Source organism: Protomyctophum bolini (genome assembly GCF_963924005.1).
Source record: "Protomyctophum bolini genome assembly, chromosome: 11".
Classification (NCBI taxonomy): domain Eukaryota; kingdom Metazoa; phylum Chordata; class Actinopteri; order Myctophiformes; family Myctophidae; genus Protomyctophum; species Protomyctophum bolini.
The window spans coordinates 11,064,930-11,088,929 of record NC_137872.1 but is presented as its reverse complement, the minus strand read 5'-3'; the positions used below and the strand labels follow the sequence as shown (position 1 = coordinate 11,088,929).

Below are 24,000 nucleotides of genomic sequence, written 5' to 3'. Positions count from 1 at the left end.
GGTGAGGAACTAGAGAGAGGGGGCCCTATCTCTCCATCCATGGGTTCCAAAGTTTGACCCTGCATGGCCATCACAACTTACAAAACTGAAGTCAAGTAGAAGATGTCTCAAGGTGCGTACCATATTTGTTTATTTATTTTCTTTGCTGCTGCTGCTGCTGCTGCTGCTGCTTGTTTATTTATTGTCTTTGCTGCTGCTGCTGCTTGTAGCCTACTAGCCTACTAATGTGATTCAAGCTGTTGTACTATTGCTGTCATTTTAGGAAATATTAACTGCGTGACAATGAAACATGTGACTGTTTGTGGCACTGGAAGGTTGTGAGTTGTGACAGCTGCACTATATTGGTTCATGACTGAACGTATGGTTCTGGTTCATGACTTAATTTATGTGTGAGGTTGTCATGTTCTTTAAAGTGAGAGGTTTTTGGCTCTGACATAACGGCCATAAATTCCAAATGTTCATTTGAAGACTGGTGTGGATCCACAGTATGTGTTAGGCCTGTCAAAAAAAATCGATTCGAGTTAGAATCGCGATTCTAATGCTGTCCGATTCAGAATCGATTCTCATTTTCCAAAAATCGATTAAAAAAAAAAAAAAAAAAAGTTTTTTTTTTTTTTTTTTTAATTTTTCTTTTCTTTCACAAATGTACCTGTGCATGCAATGCATTATGGCCTGGGTTTCTGCATAGTGCATTTACTACCAGCTAAGCTAAGCCTGCCAATTGTATTTATTTTACACCTGTTTTAATACTAATGTATTATTCTGGTATTGAGTGAGAAGAGATTTTGTAACTTTTGTACTGGTTCAAATTTGTGCAAGCTAAATAAATGAGACATGTTCTCTTACTCTTGGATTTAAACTTTGTGTGTTTAAATCATTCAGTTGATAAAACCTTTACAATTATACAAGCTTTTTACTAAATGTACTCTGCTTTCATGCCAGAAGACTGGAGTAGATCATGCTAAAAATCTATTTAATTGTTTTTAATAAAATAAACTGCTTTAGAATCGAAAAAAATCTTTTTTGAATCGAGAATCGGAAAAATCGAAAAGATCGTTTTTGAATCGAATCGTCACCCCAAGAATCGGAATCGAATCGAATCGTGGGACACCTAAAGATTCGCAGCCCTAGTATGTGTGTTGTGGCTGATGTTGAAGGTTAGCCGCAATTTGCAAGTCTAGATTTTTTAAATAATAGCCTGGGATGAATCTTGTGTTGCAATACCCTCCATTGACTCTCCATTCATCCAATCTGCGATCTGCTTGTATTAAGTTAGACAACGTTAAACTCGCCAACATTGCAGCTGTATGCCAAGCTTGACTTATCCTCTTTCAATCTGCAAAGCTTTTGTTTCATAAAAATCCACCGTAAACATTTTATGAGCTACTTTCTGTTTTAGACATGGTGTTAGGTATGGGCATAAGGTTTTCAAAAACCATCGCGAACAAGTTTTGGCTCGCCACCTAAAACTTGTCACCAAGTGCACAATCTTGTTGATTTTGGACGAATTCCTCTCCAGCTATAAACGCTTGCAACAAGTTGCGAGCTTGTAGATCAGCTATTTTTAAGTAGACAGTATGAGGGTTTGATTAAAGGGGACGGACACAACCGAGAGCCATCCTTGGAGGCTTGACAGCAGCAGGGCCAAGAAGGAGAAATTAGCAATGCCAACGCCACCTCCTCCGGTCTGCAGCCATCCCTGCTGAGCCAACTTCTCTGCAGTCTGAACTCTGAAGCTGCCCCGCTGTGAGTCAAAATGGCACCTCAGCTATTAGTACTCGCCTCAGCAACTCACCTTCATTGAGGTGTGAAACCTGAGAAAGTAAAGACGGGCCAAGGCCTCTGTAGTCTGTGCCCTTACAGCGTAGACGGGCACATCAAGTGTAGGTGAGCGAACTCGTGTGCTGCTATAGTATCTGTGCTATAGCACAGGGTATAGGCAACCTTTGGCATTGGTGCCAATTACCGGTAAATAAACAATTCAAAAAATGTAGTCAAATAAATGAATTCACTCATATTTGTATGTAAATTACATCCTGCACATCATTCTCTGAAATCTGACTGGGGGGGAGATAGGAGTCTAATGATCATTATAACAATGTGAAAGCATATTTAAAAAGTGAAAAGGTTATATTCGTGGACAATCAAAACATGTTGTGGTGTCATTAAAGTGACACACTGACTATCTAGAAACTAAAAACATGGCACTTTGCTTCAAAAAGGTTGCAGACCCCTGCTATAGCATATACATGTTTTATATGTTTTATACATAGTCCTCATTTCACATTTATAATACCATATAGTTCGAGCCTCTTATCCAGTCCTCACACCAACGGCGCACCACCGATCTGACTTTTATTTTATTTTTTGTCTGTCATGAGGATGCCGTTTGTTGGGTCCTCTGTCACAATCAGCATGACACACAATGTAGCTGCAATGGGAACTATTATATGATATTATTACATTGTCAATTTTTCTATTCCTCTGCGTACCACCAGAGGGGGCCTACCACAGGTTGAGAACCACTGGTATACAAGATGTGATTGTACAGTATTTACATTACTTCAGGGGAGCAATCTGTGCTCGGGTCATGAGCACAACTTCAATAGTGCAGCAAACATGTCAATATGAATTGAGTAGCCTACCGCTCATTGTTTCCAGGCAGGCTGGAGCTAGAAGTGTTACTGAAGTCAGTAGTAAATCATTATGCATATCAATCTGAGATATCCCTTAAACACAAACGGACACATAAACTAAATGGGCATGTGTGTACACGCATGCACGCAGGCACGCACGCACGCGCGCACTAAACGTGCACAAAGCCACTGCCATGCCAATGCATTCTAGCCCTCATATATTTTGACACTTGTCAGTTACTGTACCTCTGGCATCCACATACTGACTCTGTGACTCTGAGACGATTACCCATGCCTCCTACATACGTATTATTATTCTTTTTTTAATGCGTGTTTTTCCCATCTGTATGTTTTGAGGCTGCGGATTGAGGAAAGGCTCATAGCATGGACTTTATCGATGGGACGATACTCTTCAATTGTGCGTGCGGGACTACTGTCAGCCGCTGTTTAGGATCTTCTGGGTTATAGGGTCCGCATTGAGTTGCCAAACTCGCCATCAAACAAAGCTCATTAGAAGCAATTGACAACCAATGGCACGGCCGTGTACAAAGGCATGGCCATAATTCACAAAGAAACAGACAAAATGGACTGAAGACATTAGAATCAGGATCGGGGTGGCGTTGGTTCAGGGGTAGAGTGGCCGGCTGGGAAGCGCAAGGTTCCCAGTTCAAACCCGGGCTCCCCCAGATGTATAAACCCTAATGGTTTCCTCTGTGATCGGTGTGTCAATGTGTGTGTGAATGTAATCTATGTAAAGCGCCTTGGATAAAGGCACTATATAAATGCACCATTTGCCATTTAGGATCAGGATAAATATAAAACGATCATTTTTTGAGAGATTATGAAAGATTTATGAGAGTGCTTGACATCTCTCCTCGGGTATTAAACGGAAACAGACAAGCCACCTGATTACCATACCGATGCAAATCATGCAACAGATCTTTTCATATCTGGCTTCTTCTTCTTATCCTCGCTCATTATTATTTAATTATTTATCCTCTCTCGTGGGTGACTGGAATGAAAACTGGAAGCCTGTCACTCAGGGCCCGGGGAGAATAATGGGGACAGCTATAGGAGCTATAGGTATACTGTATCCTCACCATTTGAATGATGACAGAGTACAGATGACCCCAAGGATTACCTTGAGGTGTGTGGTACAGATATTCTTATTTATTTATTATAATTGGAACCTGGAAGAACAATTCCACACAGTCTCGGGCAGACCAAGGATGAGATTATATGAGAATTATATCTCCAAAAATCTGGCAGGAACGCCTCGGGATCCCCGTAGAGAGGGAAGTCTGGAGCTCTCTGGTAGAGCTGTTGCCACTGCGACCCGACTACGGATCAGCGGTTGAAGATGGATGGATGGATTAATTGATTGTGGGGACATTTGGCCCTCACAAGTATTGTCACGCACGTGTACACACACACACACACACACACACACATACCCACACAGAGTCTGTGTGCATCTTTATCGATTGTTCCAAAAATAGGCATAGGCTAATTCTCTTGTAACCGAAGGCATCAGTTTGTCGTTGACATGGTGACGCATTGTCTTGTCATTCCACTGTCTACAAACCAAACCACAACCAGTGGTAGAATGGCAGTGTTGCATGGGAGCAGTATTATCCTTATTTCTGGAAGAACATGACACTTGAGGGGCGCTATCTCCTCCAACGTTCCCTCTGGACAAGCAAATAGTCTATTTTTGTCCTACACAAATTTCCCATTGACAATGAATGGATGATGTATGATGATAAGAGCGCCCCTCACTTCACATGGGTGTGATTGTTGCCCCTCCTTTATACAGCTTTTGTACTCACACATTGACAATGAAAGGGGAATTCAGGTCAAATGTCGGCTAAATCTTGTCCCCACACGTCTCAAGATTTTCCATTGACAATGGCAAACGGAGAAATTAGGTCACAATTCCGCTAAATATGACGTAAATTAAACATCAACATTAAACACCATTGACATTGAAGGGAAAATGTACGCATATGTAAACGAGCAAATTGTCAATGGCAAATCTTGAGATGTGTGGGGACAAGATTTAGTGGACATTTGACCTGAATTCCCCTTAAATTGTCGATGGCAGCGGAGCGGCAGGGGCGGTATTGCAGTCGCTGTACCACACTGTTGTGACGAAAAGAGAGTTGAGCCAGAAAGCTCTCTGTTTACCGCAATCTTCGTTCCTACTCTCACCTATAGTCATGAAGTGTGGGTCATGACCAAAAGAATAAGGTCGCGAATACAAGCGGCCGAAATTAGTTTTCTTCGACGGGTGGCTGCTCCTTCGCCTGGAAAGGAGCCAGCTTAGGTGGTTCGGGGCGGGCATCTGGTTAGGATGCCTCTCGGGCGTCTCTCTAGGGAGGTCCTCGACGCACGTCCCACTGGGAGGAGACCCCGGGGCAGACCAAGGCGCAGTTGGAGGAAACGCATCGACTCACTGGCCTTGGAACGTCCCCAGGAGGAAGTCACTAATGTTGCTCTGGAGAGGGAAGTCTGGAGCACTCTGGTGGAGCTGTTGCCTCCGCGACCTGACTACAGAGAAGCGGTTGAAGATGGATGGATGGATGGATGTTAAAATGCGAAATAATAGGCTTAAAAGCTAAATGACAGGAGCATTTATCAATCTCAAACTATGATGGATGGGAGCAATTAAGCTGTGGAAGTTTTCAAATGGTCAGTGAAAGTGGAAGATGCAGTAAGGCATGCTGATGGTGTGCTTGAAATGTGTTGAAGTGTTGATGGACTGCGTAATTCAAGACATCTGGATGGGCTCTGAAGGTGTCACAGTAGGGGTAATGGATTGGTATGGCTTCAGTAAAGAGTGCCGGGTTATTGTAGAGATTCTGGTGCATAATCCTACACTGTAAGATCTGTGTAATAATGTACTGTATATTAGGCCATGCATGTGACAAGATCGTTTTTCACGTATTTATGTGGGCGCCGTCCTGTGAAATTGTCACGCACATGCACACGCCGCGACTAACTAGACCTGGATTCTGTTGAGCTTTTTTTTACGCTTGCGTTGTCGCGCCCCTCTTGAGCAGACCTGGAGCAAACTGTCGTTGATCCAGGCGACAACGTTTGCGTTAATCGATGCCCGTCTGAAAGTACCTTAAGTACTACAAAATAGTGATACAGGTCCTGTTGAGTATATGCAGCAGCCAGCTCCTTATTATCTCAACTGTGAGTAGATTTAACATTAAAAAATAAATGATTAAATCAGGGTATTACTAAGACTAATTATGCAGGGTATTAATAACACTATTTATGCAAATATATACTGCACACACTGATGGTATATGCAAATGTAACAAGAGAGAAATATATCTATTTTAATTGCCGGTATGTTTTACTTCAATTATTTTTGTTTAAACTATGATATATCCGGTGCCAAGCTCTGAAATTAAACAATGAAAAAAAGGCAATTATTCACAGAAAATAGGCTTCATGAATACCAGAAATCAAGCCAGTACTGTTTTATATTTTTCTGACAATCAATATGACCCATTTTCACAATCAAGGCTGCTTAGTAATAAGCAGACTTCCCCTGAAGCTGATAGTTATGCTTAATTTATTCTCTGTCATGACGCGTGTGCTTGCAGTTTTTAATGAATGAATGTTATATAACCACAACAAATCTTAATCTCCTAATTAATTAATCCTATTTGGGGGCCCACTTGCAATATCCTAACGTAGCCCACAGTTTGGGAAACATTTGCTCTTCTAGTTCGGAGTTAATTCTGTGCCCCCCCCCCCCTGTGACATTCTACTCCATGAAGAGACAACAGCGTACCTTGACTTTCACTAATTAAGAAGAGTTCTCCTATTCTACATGTCTTTCAAATGATGCCCAGAAAAACAATCCATAAAAAGAGAGCTAAATTACTCTGGGTGGTTAGAGTTGTCAGAGAGATGGGGCATTTTGAGACAATCAAGGAGAAACATTCTGCAATAATAGGTGAACATTTTGTCAATATAGAAGCTCTGCAACAGCCAATTTTGTAGATATAGCTATGTTGGTGTTCTGTATGTCAGTCAATCAAGTCACCTTAATTCAAGTGGCACATGCAAAATTTAAATTAATTGAAATTAAATATATTTGTAGGACCATGCCATGTGGTCTACCTGCACAGCATTGTGATCTACTGGTATCACAATCTGGTCAACCTGGGTTTACACAAACCCTCAAAGCTGGCTAGTGCCCCTCAAAAACGCTAGCCCAGAAGTCACTTCCGGGGCTTTAAGCAGCTGGTTGCCATATAACTATGCTGGTTGCTGCATTTTCACACTAGTGTGGCGCATCTTTTACTTTCTCTAATCACAGCCTAAAACATGAACCTTGGTTGAAAACAACTAAAGTTGTCCTTCAAGTCAGAAATGAGAGTATTTATTCCAACACTGCTTATGAATTCCTTTAAATAGTATTCATCATTGCTGTTAGAAAGATTGTATTTTTTTCTTTAGCTACAGCATTGCAGTGGTAATACCTTGCACTGCGAGCTGTTGTGAGCTTGTAGATCCGCTATTTTCAACTTGTCATAGCACACCTGGTCAGGCTCTGCCAGTGGGCCCAATCAGTCCCCGGCCTCACCTGTGCAATTTCCAGCCTCTGCCTCAGCCAATTGATTGCCATGGCAACCCCACACTTGCCAATTGATTACTTAACCAGTCCACTTTTTCCAGTCAGTTTGCACTCTTCAGGCACAGACAGACAGATACAGTAGAGACCTCCATATACAGTAAGGGCACAAAAGGGACCCGTTAAAACGGGTGCTATGACAAGTTGACAACGGGTATTATTAGGTTCCCTAGTTGCATCGTTCTCAAGTAGGCCGATGGGCACGTACAGGTGTAGTCATTTCTAACACTTGTTTTTTTGTTTATTTATTTATTTATAGGCATTATTTATTAAGGAAAATTATGCCGGCTGTCCATGATGTCTGGAATGCTCCTTGGGAACGCCAGGGGAGTGACCTCCGAAGGCCGGGGATAGGGTCGAGATACCTGGGGGGTCTCCCCGCCCGGTCAACGATAGTGGGCGCGCTATGTTGTCTGGAATCCCCATGGATTGAGGTACATTAGGCCTGTCACAAGTATTAATAAATTATTGAAATTGCAAAAACAAATACATGAATTGTGAAAGTAGCAGATCTATGAGATCAAAACTGTTTTGAGCTCCTAGATCTGCCACTACTTTCTAACATGGGAGCGATTATGACTATTATCCCAAAAGTATTGCGATTATCACAAATACTTATTATGTAGTAATTGTGATGGGCCTAAGGGTGTGTGTGGGGGTGTGTGTGTGTGTGTGTGTGTGTGGGGGGGGGGGGTTGTCTGTGTCTGTGTGTGCGTGCATGTGTTTGCCGTGTGTGTGTTGAATCTGTTTTTAATTGGCCCGACGCGACGTGTAATCTACGAGCATGTTGAATTTGGGGCCCGACGTTGACAACATTGAATCTACGAGCTGGACGACGCTGGATCTACGTCAGTTATAGTGTAGTTCTCCCCGGGGTATGGGTTGGATCTGGGATAATCAGGCATAATGGGCAGGCGGGTCGTGCAGGAACTGGGTTGTGCAGGAACCGGGTCGTACCCAGCGGTCCCTCGTGCGACCCCCGTCCATTGTGCTCTGCTACCGGCCTCCCGTACCAAGGTCTTTAGTCTAGTTTCTTATTCTCTTCTCTAGTTTCAGGTTTCAGATTTCATCTCTTCACATCTCTTCAAAGTACCAACTGTTGAATATCTTGTTTCCTTCCCGCCAGGTTGGCCAAATGTTTTCCCTATCCTGTACTTTCCTTCCCACCAGGTTGGCCAAATGTTGTAGTTTCTGTTTGATTAACCCCCTTTTGTAGTACTTTCAAGGTGGCAAACGTTTGTGTCACTTTTCTAGTGACATAAATTAACATATGAATTACCGTAGTGCAGCTCCGTACCGTATTACCCTATAGCTATTAGGACGTTGTGGTGGTGTGGATGTTAATGCACGCGTGCATGCGTGTATACGAGAGTGTGCTGTAGAGCAACTTGTAGCGTGGGCAAAGCTGGCAAAGCGTTTCCGTTTTTCCCCTTATAATGGCAGTGGATGGGACTTATAATGGCAGTGGATGGGACTTATAATGGCAGTGGATGGGACTTATAATGGCAGTGGATGGGACTTATAATGGCAGTGGATGGGACTTATAATGGCAGTGGATGGGACTTATAATGGCAGTGGATGGGACTTGAAGCCGCTCGACTGTGTGTGGAGGCGCTGCTAATGTGCAGGTTGCACCCGTAGGAGGAAGCTTAAACATTTGACGTCATCGTGACAAAGCATCAAGTGTTGAGCTACCAGAGTAAAGAAATCATCACAGTCCTGTTTCCCTTGCACCGCTGTTTGAACAAAAAAATGGCAATGGCAGCATAGAGAGAGATTTACGCCCCGTCGCCCACCCTCTGCCATTCAATTTCTGCTTAAGGCCTTCTGATGGAGACAGGAGATCACTCAGGGCTCCATCTGGTATGAGTCGAGTGCTTCACGAGCCAGGCAATCAGGCAACAAAGGCATTGATCGTCCACTCCTTAGTCCTTAGCCAATCACAGGATATCGTCTCTGTCGAGTGGAAACCTTGTATGTCCAAAAACGTTACTGAGAGGGGGGAGGGTGGGGGGGGTAGTAGTATGTTTCAATGGATCCATTTATTATTTAGTCACAAGCTCTCGTTTTTTATTGGTTACATTATAAACCTTGCAGACATTGCGACACATTTGGAGCTTGTAGAACTGTATTTTTGCAACATTTGTGGGACACTGTAGTTAGTGTAGTATGATGAGAAAATACATACAAGGTTGAAATATGGAGATACAAGGTTTCTGCCCGGCGATATGTTTTAAGCAGACCCCTAGTCGCCTATTACCATGGCAACTCCAACTGACAACTGACATTGGCTGTACTACAGATTGCACGTGCACTGAACAAAGCTAAATGTTTGCTTCATTAAAGTTGTGTGTAGAGAGTCAGAATGCTAGTGGTTTGTTATTCATTCAAGTCGGAACTTGGGAAAACCTTCACCAGGGGCCTGTTTCGGGAAACTTGGATTAGGGATTAAACCAGGATTTATCCTGTTTTAATATATCCTGGATCAGTGATTAACCGGTTTCATGAAAACGGGTTAATCTTGCCAGATTAATTTCGCTAGTTTACCTGGATATGTTGAGGCTTGATTTGGTTTCATGAAAGCAATGCCAAATTAGTTACCATGGAAACTAGGGATGCACGATTAATCGGTAGCATAATCGGAATTGGCCATATCGGCCATAAACAGCCCCGTTGTTAGGTATACACGCACTACGCACTATGCGTAGGGCAACACGTTGTTAGGTATACACACACTACGCACTATGCGTAGGGCAACACGTTGTTAGGTATACACGCACTACGCACTATGCGTAGGGCAACACGTTGTTAGGTATACACGCACTACGCACTATGCGTAGGGCAACACGTTGTTAGGTATACACACACTACGCACTATGCGTAGGGCAACACGTTGTTAGGTATACACACACTACGCACTATGCGTAGGGCAACACGTTGTTAGGTATACACACACTACGCACTATGCGTAGGGCAACACGTTGTTAGGTATACACGCACTATGCGTAGGGCAACACGTTGTTAGGTATAAACACACTACGCACTATGCGTAGGGCAACACGTTGTTAGGTATACACGCACTACGCACTATGCGTAGGGCAACACGTTGTTAGGTATACACGCACTACGCACTATGCGTAGGGCAACACGTTGTTAGGTATAAACACACTACGCACTATGCGTAGGGCAACACGTTGTTAGGTATACACGCACTATGCGTAGGGCAACACGTTGCTGAGGGCAACACAATGAGCAAGGCAGCAAGCCCCCTTTTTATTTTTTTCCCACGAGTTCCTCCTGCAATGCAACTTGCAACCTGCTCAGACACAGCTGTAGTTGCCCCTCCCTCTCTCTCCCGGTCTGGTAGTAGCAGAGTCACATGTACTGTCAACGTTATTTTGTTTTGAAACAAAAGCGCATCCCCGCCGGGTTACAAGAGAAGGAAATAAAATGAAGGACGTTTAGAGGCTCCAGCATCAAATGGAGTCTGTATGGCTGAAGATAAATGAACACATGACGTCGGTGGGAGAGGAGTTATTGTGTGTTTTGGACAAACATTGATTTGTGTCAGTTGAAGCTTCATGTCAGAGTGTTTGTGTTGGAGCGCTACTATGCCATGTCAATCATTTATCTGGGGACCCCATGGATAAATATTGAGAACCATGCAGCGATCAAATATTCTGCCAACTCTTTTTTCAATCCACCCCCCAGCCAATAGTCACTGTGTGTCTGCACTGACCTTCACCCCCCACTTGCTCAGTTAAGCAGCATGCTATAATGCCTCCTACGTTCGACCTCCAGGGAATACGACTCGGTCACAGCATTGTTAACCTTGATCAAAGCCATACTGATAGGAGCATTTCCCTTTAAAACAGAGGGCAGACCTCACACCAGCCTTCATCTCCATGGAATGGTAAATGGTGCATTTATATAGCGCCTTTATCCAAGGCGCTTTACATAGATTGTGCATTACATTCACCCATTCAAACACACACACACACACACACACACATTCATACACCGATGTCTGCGGAAACCATGCAAGGCACCAACCAGCACATCAGGAGCAATTAGGGGTTCAGTGTCTTGCTCAAGGACACTTCGACACTAACTCTGGGGGAGCGACCTTGCGGTTACCATCCAGCCACAGTGAATGAGTTTTACTTGTATTCAAATGCGAGATAAAGCTCAAACATTCTGCAGTGGAGAATGGGAAACCTGTGGGTGTTATGTCGTACAGTGCAACGCCACAGTGCAATTAAATAATACGTCATTATGACAAAACAGCAGACTAGGCAGTGCCCCAGAGTTTGGGTATTGCACCAGCAGGCCCATTTAGCATTGATAGGTATAGGTCTAATTTGTATTGAACAATATTGCCACAGAGACGATTACATAAGTCGCGCGTGCACATTTAGTGGGTTTAAACTCACCCTGAAGTCAATGCCCACAGTGGAGATGAAGCTCCCCGCCAGGAAGGCTCCGTCTTTGAAGCGCACTAGGAGACATGTCTTGCCCACGCCAGAGTCTCCAACCAGCATCACCTGGACCACAAAGGCCAAACAAAAGGATTCAGTTGGGTACAACAGCCAGCTGAGCATATAGTAGCTTACAGTACGGTCAAGTTATACGATCTTTCATTTCATTTTAAACAAATTAGCCTAAAAGTCTCATTCCAAAACTAGAATGAAAACGATTGAGAGTGGAATGCTTATGTTACAGCATTATAGTACAGGCCAAATAAGACCTCGGTTGATTCAATTAATCTACTTTTGTGTCGTTATCTAGACAGTAACATCTGTGTTCATTCAACTCCCTTACAGTTCCATTATTTGTGTCCACTTTAACACAATAAACAGTGGGGATTCACTGTGTACAGTGATGAAGTTATAGGTGTCAAATCAAAGTGGAAAAATAAAAACAACACAGACATAACAAACGATTGCAAGTGAAGCCTAAGTTAATAAGACTTCATCAAACATCTGGTCATTTACTTAATGCTTTGATATCACTATCTCGTTATCATGACATCACGTGTGTGTGTGTGTGTGTGTGTGCATGTGCGCGCGTGCATTTGTAGACATGGATGTATAAGTGCATGCTGTAGAGCCACGTGCATCACACGAACTAAATGTATTTAACCACTTAAACATTCAATACTTTGTAAAATGGACCTGAGTTGCAGCTGTACTTGGTTAACTCTTTTTTTCACTCTAAACCAAATATCTTGGCCAGAAATAGCAGATATGTGAGCTTGTAGATCTGCAATTTCTGACAAATGTTCCCCCCCAGAATAGAAGAATTTACCCTGTTTGTCCCCTTCCTTTTCCCTCTACACCAAATCTCTTTACCAAAATAGCCCGGTCTACAAGATCGGTTGTTGCAAGCAGAGTATTCGCCTAGTGTATGTTTGTCTATTATGACATGCCTAGAATAGGGATACTATGGTTCATGTGGTTAAAGACCTGATATGATATGATTACTGTTATTACAAGGTTAGCTGAGACAGAAACACGACCAGGGGGATAATAAAGTCTGAGTTTGACGTGTTTTGTGAGCTTGTAGGTTTTCTGCCGGAGAGAGATAAAGCAGGTGGCACCGGCGCAGACAGATGTTGAACATCTGAGGCCACTTCCTTCCTCGCTTGCTCCCTCCAATTTCCTTCAAGCTTCTTGTCTCTTCTACTTTCTTAGCCCCCCCCCCCGCCCACCCCTCTCTCTCTCTTCACTGGCAGGGAGGAGGATGTAGAGAGGAAGTGCCATGTCTGTCCTTGTTAATCACCCAGCCTGCCTTGCGCTGCCGCTGGCTGGCTGGCCGGTGTGGGGATGATATACGGACCGCGTAAAAGCGGAATAAAATAAACACTGTACAGATCACCCTCTCGCCCAAACACAATCCTCATCCATCAGCGACGTCCGGTGTACTGTCCTACAAATCAAGTCTGTTTGTACTTCTCTTTTGGGAATAATGAAAGACATTGGCTGATAAGGCTGTGTATTCTCTGGTCTGATCTATGGCGCTTGTAAGCTCCTCTCTGGACATTGAAATTTGAGTTGAAATTGACGGCTTGATTAGAGAGAGAGAGAGAGAGAGAGAGAGAGAGACTCTAACTCTAACCTAGCACTTTTGTTATTTTGATTTAGTTTTGAATTTGTGCTTGCTTGCCTTTAATGTCAAATCTAATTTTAATTCACCACATTATTTTTGTCAAGCAATAAGTGCATTCAATAATAATCACATTCTGAACTGGGGACTCCCCAAAATAATCACATTCTGAACTGAGGACCCCCCAAAATAATCACATTCTGAACTGAGGACCCCCCAAAATAATCGCATTCTGAACTGAGGACCCCCCAAAATAGGAGGTGCATGTGAGCTTGTAGATCAGCTATTGTTCTATGTCCAGCTCTGAGGGTTTGTGTAAACACATTGCGTGAACACAAACATTGAAGAAGAAGGTGAGGACACAAATTCTGAATCTGATTGGCCGGAATGAGATGATGGGAGATGTGAAATTGTGATTGGTCGGAATGAGGCGATGTATGATGATAAGAGCGCCCCTCACTTCACACGGGTGTGATTTGATTTTATATAATTTACATATAAGACCAGAAAGTGAGAGAGGTTACAAGTATACTATACTATGCGAGTACTTTTTCCACCACTGCATGTGAATCCTAGGCCATATATAGCACTAGCCCTCTGTGTTCATGATGTGCACTTGTTCTGCATTCACACTTTTAATTAAGACCTGAGGCCGATTTGAACGGTTTTCTGAAAATCAGTGGTTCTCAAACGTTTTCATGTCAAGGAGACACCCCAAAATCAGAGCTGGGCTGCAGGGCTTACTTTCCTTTAGATCAGCTTCCTTGATTGGTCAACCCAAACCACCGGCTTCACGGATTGGCCAAACTCTGCGTGATGTTTGTGCCTCTCAACCAATATAAGCAAAGACATATATTCCATGCTTTTACACAGCAGCACTTGATTAATAGTATATGATTGACTTTATCATAGCAACTGATGTTGCGCTGGGAGTTGCGTCTGAGAGGTCTAGAGACAACCACTCAAACTGCTGTGAGAGTGAGACAATATGTGTACTCCTTTGGAGGTGACTGTTGTGGCGGCGAGGAGAATATTGATGTGCACGTCTTCAATACACTGTCTTTGATGTGGAGGAAGTTGACCCCAGAGACACCTCCCCCAGTGATCCCTCCCCCAGTGTCCCCCAGGGTCAACTGGAGTAAGTTGACCTCAGAGACACCTCCCCCAGTGACAGCCGGAAGAGAACGTCACTGTGAGGTTCCCTCCAGTTGTAAGGGCTTCACGGCTGTGCTAATAGAATGTATTGTCTACATCTGGGGAGGGAGTTATACTTGCAAGATCAACAAACGGGAGTACTACAACCATCTTTATGCATTTGATGTCGACACCCGCAGATGGTTCAAACCACAGGTTTCTGGGACTGTACCAGAGGGGAGGAGGCACCACTCAGCCTGTCTCTTTGGAAAGGTCATGTACATCCATGGAGGATGGACCCAGAAAAGATGCACTAATGACACCTACAAGTTGGACACCACCACCATGGTCTGGGCTTTGATCAACACCAGAGGAACTACACCTGTTTCAACACATCACTCTGCCACCGTCATCGGGACAAAGATGTTTGTATTTGGAGGCATAGGCCACCAGGACACCAACATCAGAGTGTTTGACACAGAGACCTACCAGTGGCTGAACACACCTTCTGGACAGCTCTTTTCAGAAGGAGGGAGATGTGGTCATTCAGCCTTCGCCTACAATGGAGAGCTGTACATATTGAAGTTCAATGGTTTGCGGAAGTTCAGTCCAGAGAACTTCTCCTGGAAGAAGGTTGAGCCCAAGGGGGTAAGCCCGTGTCCGAAGTCTAGGATGTACTGTTGCATGGTGGGAGATCGTATCTTCCTCCTCGGAGGAGACAACAGACCTATGTATATCTTAGACTTAAGTCCTAGTCTGAAGACGTTATGCAAACTTGCAGCAATTCAGTCCAATTTGAGGACGTTTGGACTGCGACGTGACATCAGGAGGGAACTGACAGCCATGTCGCTGGGGGTCCCGACCCACATGTTGAAAACCACTGCTCTACAGAGCATGATATAATGACAGGGGGGGGATAAAACCTCCGGGCCAGCTCAGTGAAACCAGGAGGTAATCAATGGATACAGCACTGGTATACAGAGGCTCCCCAGCTAAATGATTAACCCATTTAGACCGTAGGATGTGTGGAGCCGTCCTAGCTAATCCAACCAATGGATTTTCTTTTTTTCAGGGTTTTGCCTCTCCTTCTGCACCATAATAATAATATATCAATAAAAGCAGAAAAAATATCTTTAAAAAAAAGAAAAATATTTAAAAAATAATAATAATAGTGAGCTTTTATTTAGGACTGAGGCCGATATGTTTCTTATGCTGTACCCCAAAAGGGGATATCCCATCCTGTCTTAAGAGATTTTGTGTAGAGCTTATAAAGAGCACACCATGGCAATCATGTCCCGTTTACCAAGAACACAGTAGGATTTAAGTGGTTTAATGGCTTGCCAATTAAAAAGGGTTTAGTTTCCAATCACTATATTACTTGCCTTGAAAGCGATGTCATAGAACTCGCTGCTGTTGCTCAGGGAAGGTCTGCTGGGGTGCACCACACCGTTGGCTTGGACGAGGCTTCCTGACGCGCTCTTCACTCCACCGTTAGATTTACCTGCTGCTGTGGGGCTGCTGTTGGCATGCTTGCCTTTGACAGTCTTCTTACGAGACATTTCTTATACACGATTATGAACGCTGGTCAGAGATGGATTTTGCAATAGTAGCCTAATAAAAACAAATTAAAAAAAACTCACTCACAGTTTAAAAAACAACAACAGCTGAATTTAAGTCTACGGGGTCCAGAAGTTGAGCAGAGGGTATAACTCTAATTGTTGTAGTAGTCTACCTTTTCACATGCACTGAATTTGATCAAACTCGTTTTCTCATAATACACGTGGATGTGATCAAATCGCCAAAATGTGAAGAAGAAAAAAGAAGAAGAAAAATGCGCCGTCGCCTCCTTTTAGGCTACTCGATCGGTTGAATGTCTCGCTTTCGTCTCTCTGTTGACACGTTGCTGCCTTCAGGACCACAGCCGAAGCCTCAACTATCATCAGTTAGTGCCAGGAATCAGCTGCAACTGGCTTTTCAACCATCTCCACATTTGCAAACGCGCGCGGAGCGCACAGAGCGCAGCTATGGAAAACCATTGAGTCGAGTGAGTGCATGTGAACTGGCGGTGCGAGGTGGCTCAAAAAAACCGTAAAGCCGCAATCCGTAAATGAATGTGCTACAATCTCTACCACTTTGACGAGACGGATTCCACGCTTCCCCAGGGGGAAATATATACTGAGTTTATATGAGCAATAATATAGCATCGGGCAGTTGAGACGAACAGTATACCAATTACCAACTGCTGCTGATTAATAAAAACAGACTCTAAATTTACTCTATTATTCAGTTGAGTAAAGTTGGGGCATTTGGTTATACTTACTGTATAGGCTACATGTGTAGTGTAGGCTACACACTGAATCAAATGATAGGCTACATCACAAAGACCTATACCACGCACAAACTAACGTGCAGGCGCGTTTGTGTCGCTGTTCATTCCTCATGGTGCCAAATGCGTTTGGCTACTTTTCAAGCATGAATTCAATTCAATTCAATTCAAAGGGCTTTATTGGCATGAGAAAACATACGTTTACATTGCCAAAGCAGAAAGAATTCATGATAGACTATAGGAGGCAGGACGCAGGAGTGAGGAGTCTACAGTCTACTGTCTTGGGCCTACTGTCTACTTCTGCCAGAAATAGCTGATCTAGAAGCTCACTGTAGAATAGATCTGCTATTTTTGCGGATGTTCACTCCAGAATATATAGGCATGCTGTGGTTTTAAGGGTTGTTCACTTCAACTGGTTCATGTGAACCTGCATGCAAGAGACATGTTCCACATTTCTCAAAGTCACAGGTGGACCAGCGGGTGGTGTGATGTACGTAGATCTCCACAAGAGGGCGACATTAGATAGAAAGTCTGAGTTACAGGGGAACAGCAAATGGAGATGATTTTAAATTCAGTCATGAAAAATGTGTAGTCACACCCTGGCCCTAATGCTTTCAGTCTTTTGTGTGCGTGTGTTCGTGCGTGTGCGTGTGGGGGGGTGGTGCGTGTGCGTGGGGGGGTTGAATCCACTAACTAGGCCTATGCAAAACATGTTATGATAACTGCATTCCTGTGCTTGTGCCATGGGCTCATTAGAATATGCTCAAACATTGTAGTGGAACAGGGCTTCTTATACCCACAACAGAATACCAAATCCAGATGTTGGTACGACCTCTGCTGAGACCCTTAAGTGTGGCATGAAGGATAGCAGGGTCTAGACTGAAATAACCTGTTCTGGGTCCTTCAGGGCAGACTTAATACAGTAGATTGACAATTTACTCCGTCTGCAGTATAATAAGTTGCTGAAACGCCACCGAGTGGCGCGCTACGAGCTAGTAGGTTTTTCATATAATATGAATTATTATATTCTTGAGGTAGGCAATCTAACATTAAACAAAAATCCATTTCCCCGTTCTCCCCTTTCTTTTTTTTCTAACCCTAAATTAGAAATAAAAAATATAAAATAAATAAAAAAGAAGTAAATTAAAACAAATGCAACAAATGTATGCAGTGGTGCCACATCAGGCGTTATAGAAACGCGAGGGTACGCCCCTCTCTGTTGGCCTCAGTGATGACCCCTGTTCAGTGGTCAAGTTAGCGGGTTTGGTTGTAAACATAAAGACAGCTGAAAGACTCCTCCGGTCTTCACCCTTAAAACTGCTGTCCGTCAGCATTTTCAGACAACATTGGCCCGAGGGACTGCAGACCCTAAACTCTGTCAAACACCCCGCCAACAACTCCCCTCCTCGACAGCTGAGATTGGTCTCGCTCCCGACGCAGCTGTCTCCCGTGGCAACAGCTGGGCATTTTGGAGGGAATAGGGGACAAGGGTAGGGGAGAGCCCCGGAATCCACCCCTGGTTTCAGAGAAATTAACAGCCTTGTCAAGATGAATTTAATATGCGTAGTAGTGAGAGTGTTGCCCAGCATATAAGACCATAATGCAGTTACATATATGATGGTGCTGTCTGGTGGAAACCTTGTAATGTACAGTACATATACTTTATGTCAAAAACGGTTTATTTTTCTTGGAAATAAAATTGTGAAAAAAACAAGCTTGTAGATCCAAAAATGTAAACTAATTTAGCATGACAATCTTGTACAATGAATATTATTGGGCATTAATTTACCAAAAAAAATAATAAGAATTAGAGATACCGGATTCTGCCCAACCACATTAAACAGCAATAATGTGTTTCAACCACTTATCCATCGTGTCCATTAGGGCTGTGAATCTTTCGGTGTCCCACGATTCGATTCCGATTCTTGGGGTCACGATTCGATTCAAAATCGATTTTAAAAAAACAAATTCAAACGCATTTCATTTCCAGATTTAAAACGATTTTCTATTCAAAATGATTCTCGATTCAATACATAGGATTTAATCACAATCTACTCCAGTCTTGAACTGAAGTGACTACAGTAACTTGAAAATGACTGAAGTTTACTGCAGGGTAAGCTTACAATTCATATCATAGATAGATACCATGTAGTGAAATTAATGGACATGTCTTTCTAGAGAATAAAGATCTACAAGCTCACTCACAGCACATCACATTGTGAGCTTGTATAGATTGTTGCCCTGTGACACCACTGCATGACCACTACATACATCGAGAGAATTCCAATCTTCTGTATAATGTTCTTCATTTGCTGAAATTCAACAGATTAATGCAAGCTCTCCTGAAATATTTTATGCCATATGGGTCTTCAACAGGGGTTCCGGGACCACTACTAGGGGCCCTCAGAGTTTCTGCCAAATCTCTGTGTGCTAAGAACTAATAATACATGAATAAATAAATTGACCACTAAACCCTAGGGGTTTGCAGAAAATAGCCAATCTACTAGACACGTTGTGAGCTTGTAGATTGGCTATTTGTGCTGCTGAAATCTGGTCTGCAGGTAATAGACCAAGCACAGAGCCAATTATCAGGTTTACTAATATTGAGGGTTTTAGTGAATTGAATTCAACATATTAATAGAAAAGATGTGTCAACAAAAACTTTGAAGACTCCTTTACACTGTAAAACCTCACGGGTCCACTACTGCTGCACAGACTGCACTCCGAGTTCAGTGAGTTGAATGAACATTCAGGAAGTTATGGTGGTGTTGTATGCGTTGTATGTTAAGGAAACTTGGTGATTCAACGAGGACAAAGAACGATTCAAATTGCATGATTTCAACATGTTAATTAGGAATGAATTACAACACGCAGTGTTCCGTGAGCCCCGCCTTGAGCATAAGTGTCCAAGTCCATGCCATTTCCATGACAATATTGCAAGCACACATCGACATGAGGGCGTATGAGAGCAAAGCACTTAGGTCAGTGATTCCCAAACCGTTTATGGACCAGGGCCCACTTGAAAATGTTGAAAGCATTTCTGACCAGCCTTTCAGCTGCCGTGTTAAGTGGTCATAATATTGGACCGTGTGCATTTTCAGAGCATCTATATTGTAATGATCAATCAATTGTGTTCTAGTTGGATCAATGGATCAATGCAGTATGTAAGTTCCTATTTATCCCTATCACAATGAAAACGAATTGTTCAGGGTATTATAGAATATTTTATTTACTCATTTTATACTAAAGTTATCAATAAGTCTTGAGTGTTTTGCAATTATTTGGGGGCCCACTTGCTATAATCTCATGGCCCACCGGTGGGCCCAAGCCCGCAGGTTGGAACTCGCTAACTTAGGTCAAGTCAAGTGCTTAAACTGTTCAACTTGGTGCAAGTGATGGTGACATAAGGCAGACAGAGTGTGTGGTTATGTTTGGACGTGCGGCATGTGCGCCCACTGCTCAAAGGTCACAACTAAACTAAACCTGGGTCACACACACCATGCTTTTGGCGGGCCCTATAGGGCCAGGCATTTGTCAGTTTACCCAGGGTCAGGTGCCCTGAGCATGGTGCGCAGAAGCCCATGGCCAGCCACATGACCAAAGGCCCAGCAACTGTCAGCGCGTTGGGCCCGCTATCTCTTCAGCTGCCCACAGGCCAAGTGGTGTGAGGAGGGGCAGGGCGGGGGGGGGGGGTTGGGGGCATTCTGCCAGCCTGCACCCCAGCCTGTCAGCCTTTGGCAAGAGTGACCACCGATAGACTGGCACTGCATGGAACGGTCTGGCTCTCTGAGACATCTTCAGTCCTAAGGGAAGAGGGGGGGGAGAGGATGACTTGCATAAAACAGAGATTTTAATTGTTGAATGTGCCAGAGGACAGACTGTAATGCATATTTGGGAATATCATTGGATATGATATGGAAATATATGGATATAAGTCAAATGACATTTGCTACTTAAAAGTATTTTAGAATGACTTATACATTAATGTTCCACCTTACCAACTAAACTCGTCCATTTCACTTGCAAACGCCACCTGTGAAAAATAGGGTAACTTGTATTAGAAAGCTTGTCATTTGTTTTAAATGATGGACTCGATATAGATCCTCAACATAAACAAGACGTTTTGCCATTCGCAAATTTCCGCTAAAACACTCGTTTTCATTTAAATGCATTTGGCAGAATTCGCTGCATATGGCAGAAATAAAGTTCAGCGTGACCACACCCTTAGATCAAAACATGATATGCTCTACTACTACACAGTAAAATCCCCAGTGCTACTTTAACTCACAAATCATTTGGTTGCATTTGTACAATTGCTGAGTTAAATCAACATTGAGGATTTTACTGAGTGAGTACCAATACCAAAGTGAGCTAATTTCATGAAATCCACTGTACGTACGTAGTTTGCCCAAAAAACATTTAAATAATTCATGAAAAAGATGTAGGATATAAATCAATATGAAGATGTTATGGTCATTATCACTGTCTGGGATTCATGCAAATGTGTTCTAATTGTCAAAGTTTCAGTGATGTGAGAAGAATTAAAATGTTGGATTATCCTAAATATAGCTGCTGTCGGGCTGAAGCCTCTTATTATTATTTATTTTTTGTTAATTAATAACTTGATCATACTACAGCGTCACTCAAAAGTAGCACATATACAATTGGTTTTTTTTAGCGATTTTTTAATTTGATTCCTGAAAAGTAACATATAGTAACACATTCCAGATATGCTGTATTGGATATACAGAGACGATGTCCATTGCATTAAGTTGCATTTTTTTCCCACCACAGATTCTGAACAAATAAGCAGTGTTGTGATCTTGTAGATATCCTATTTTAAACAAGGTTAAACAAAATGTACAGTATGTGGTTAACATACATTGTAAATAAAACAATTGTGATATTATCAAACATGTTAGACGGTCTATTTTTGCCAAGCGAAGATGTGTGCATTTAAGTCAGTCTGACCATAAGCAGGAATAAAACATATAGGCCCTAGCTACCCACCAGCGATAAGAATGAATGACCATGGAAGGATAGGAAGGGAAATCACAATTTCTGTATAATTTGTATAATTTATTTCCATTTTAGTTTAATTTATGTTATTATTCTTGAGTTACTGTATGTAATTGTTGTTTTAAATTCTCTGTGTGTTGGACCGGGGGTGTGGGTGGTAAATGTAAGGGGACGGAGATGCACAGAATAGCCGCAGAAGTAAAGACAAGAAAGAGTACGTGAAGCGTCCATTCTGCGATTTACAGCAAGCACTTTGCTTGCTGTAAATCGCCTCGGCATGATTGTTCTTCTCCCTGCCATGTAGTAATACTATGTTCATCCAACGCAGTAAAAGCTTGACTTCAAATCTATCACCATAAAAAAAGTTGTAAAAATAAAAAGGTGACACCGGTCATTATTACTTTTTCCAAGGGCCGACGTCATCACGGCATCTCTGTGTCGCACTCGCCTTTTCCACCTATATAATATTCACAGTGAGGGTCTATTTCATTTTTAATTTTGCTGTAACCCAGCAGGAGGTCCACATTAGTATGGCCTGAGAGAGTCATAGCAGGGCTTAATCTGAAGTGTTGAAAATAATACGTGCCCAATCCTCTCTGGGCCTTTTAAAAGTCCCAGCTATATAAGACTGTGAGCCAGGGTAGACTGGAAAAACTCCACCGTTGGGCAATAATCAGTACCAGGGACCGGGTTTTCCTTCCTGTATCTGCTCCCTATTTTGGTCTCCATGTTTATTTTCATTGAGGCACTTTAACCACATTTACCCTGGCGTTCCTGGTTATTTGTGCACGTTTTCTTGGAGACATTTCTTTCAAAAATACTCACTATTTTATTTATTTTGAATTCAAGAAAATAGACAAAATTGCGGCCAATGAGTCACACCGGTTGTGAGCTTGTAGATCAGCAATGTTTTGCTATTTGTTGTACAGTGAACTACATTGGTCTGAAGTGGGTACATTCAATTACATTAAAATGTTTTCTGTTGCTTCAGACCAATTGATGTGACATGCAGGGCACGCTTGTTCGCAACTTGTTATCTAACTCACGTCCATCTAACAGATGGGACGTGATGCAGGGCATCCGGTACAATCACACGGAATGAGAGCCTTCCCCAGTGGTCCAGTAGTAAATCCCGTCTGTTCACGCAAGACACTTCCTGAAGAAGTCTGTTGCTGTGCAGTGATAAGATTTACAACCTCGCAAGTGGCACTGCTGTCCAAGAAGAGGGATGTGTTGTTCGGGAGTGTATATAATGTATATACACACACACACACACACACACACGCACACACGTGCACACATTCAAGCAGAAATGTAATCTGGCAGAGTAATGAGCCTGTTAGAATGTACTGCAAGTATGATTTTTGTTGGTCAGAACAGTTTTTACTGTTTTTACATCTGAGAAAAAACACTGGAAAGGAACTTGGTTCAGTTGAAATAACGACGCACCCTCGCAGCCACTCTTCAGACGGCTGGGTCAAAGCCAAGGCCTTGACCCGTGACCCTTGTTGCTTGCCAAAAATAACTGATGTACAAGCTGCAAACGATGCATCACAATGTGATGCGTTATTGTTAGCTTATAGAGCTGTTAGCACGTAGATCCGACAAAGACGACCTTAATGCCTAAACTTTGTAGCACAAAAACTTTTGTGACTTTGTGTGTCACAATGCCCAATCGACACCCTCGTGCGATGTTGTGTAGCCCAGCGGTTCTCAAACATTTTCACATTAAGGACCCCTACATTTATCATGTATTTCGCCACGGACCCCCACCTGAATATATCTTGTGCCATGAACCCCCCCCCCCCCCCATGCAAGATTAGTGTTGCTAATGTTTCAAGAATATTCCAAATGTTTCACCTTTGTCCATTTATTGAAAACAGTGCATTTACGTGCCTCCCATCATGACCCGTTGTGAGCTTGTCGATCAGCCATTAGTGGTTAAAGTGAGTGGTTACAAGTTTTGACACTAGATTAACTAATTTAGCTGGGGGGACCCCCTTAAACGTCCAGAGGGGGTAATTTATACCACCGCTATACCGTAGATTAGGAATTTGAGCAATGAGCAGAACGATATGGTACACCAACGCTATCCTAGCCTTAACATGAGGCCGCCGGGCTCT

The 24,000-nt window shown here is 42.9% G+C and overlaps 1 protein-coding gene across 1 annotated transcript in view; it reads right to left on the bottom strand.

Annotated features, from left to right (window-relative positions):
• The window catches only part of LOC308323549 (ras-related protein Rab-26-like), a gene marked incomplete at both ends in the record, with an annotated part of 49,370 nt that extends 33,279 nt beyond the window's left edge, over nt 1-16,091 (bottom strand). The window contains 2 exons of the mRNA XM_080775280.1: nt 11,727-11,837; nt 15,915-16,091. Of these exons, the coding sequence (XP_080631406.1) occupies nt 11,727-11,837; nt 15,915-16,091 (288 nt within the window). The remainder of the gene's footprint in view (nt 1-11,726; nt 11,838-15,914) is intronic.
• Between the last annotated feature and the right edge of the window lie 7,909 nt (nt 16,092-24,000).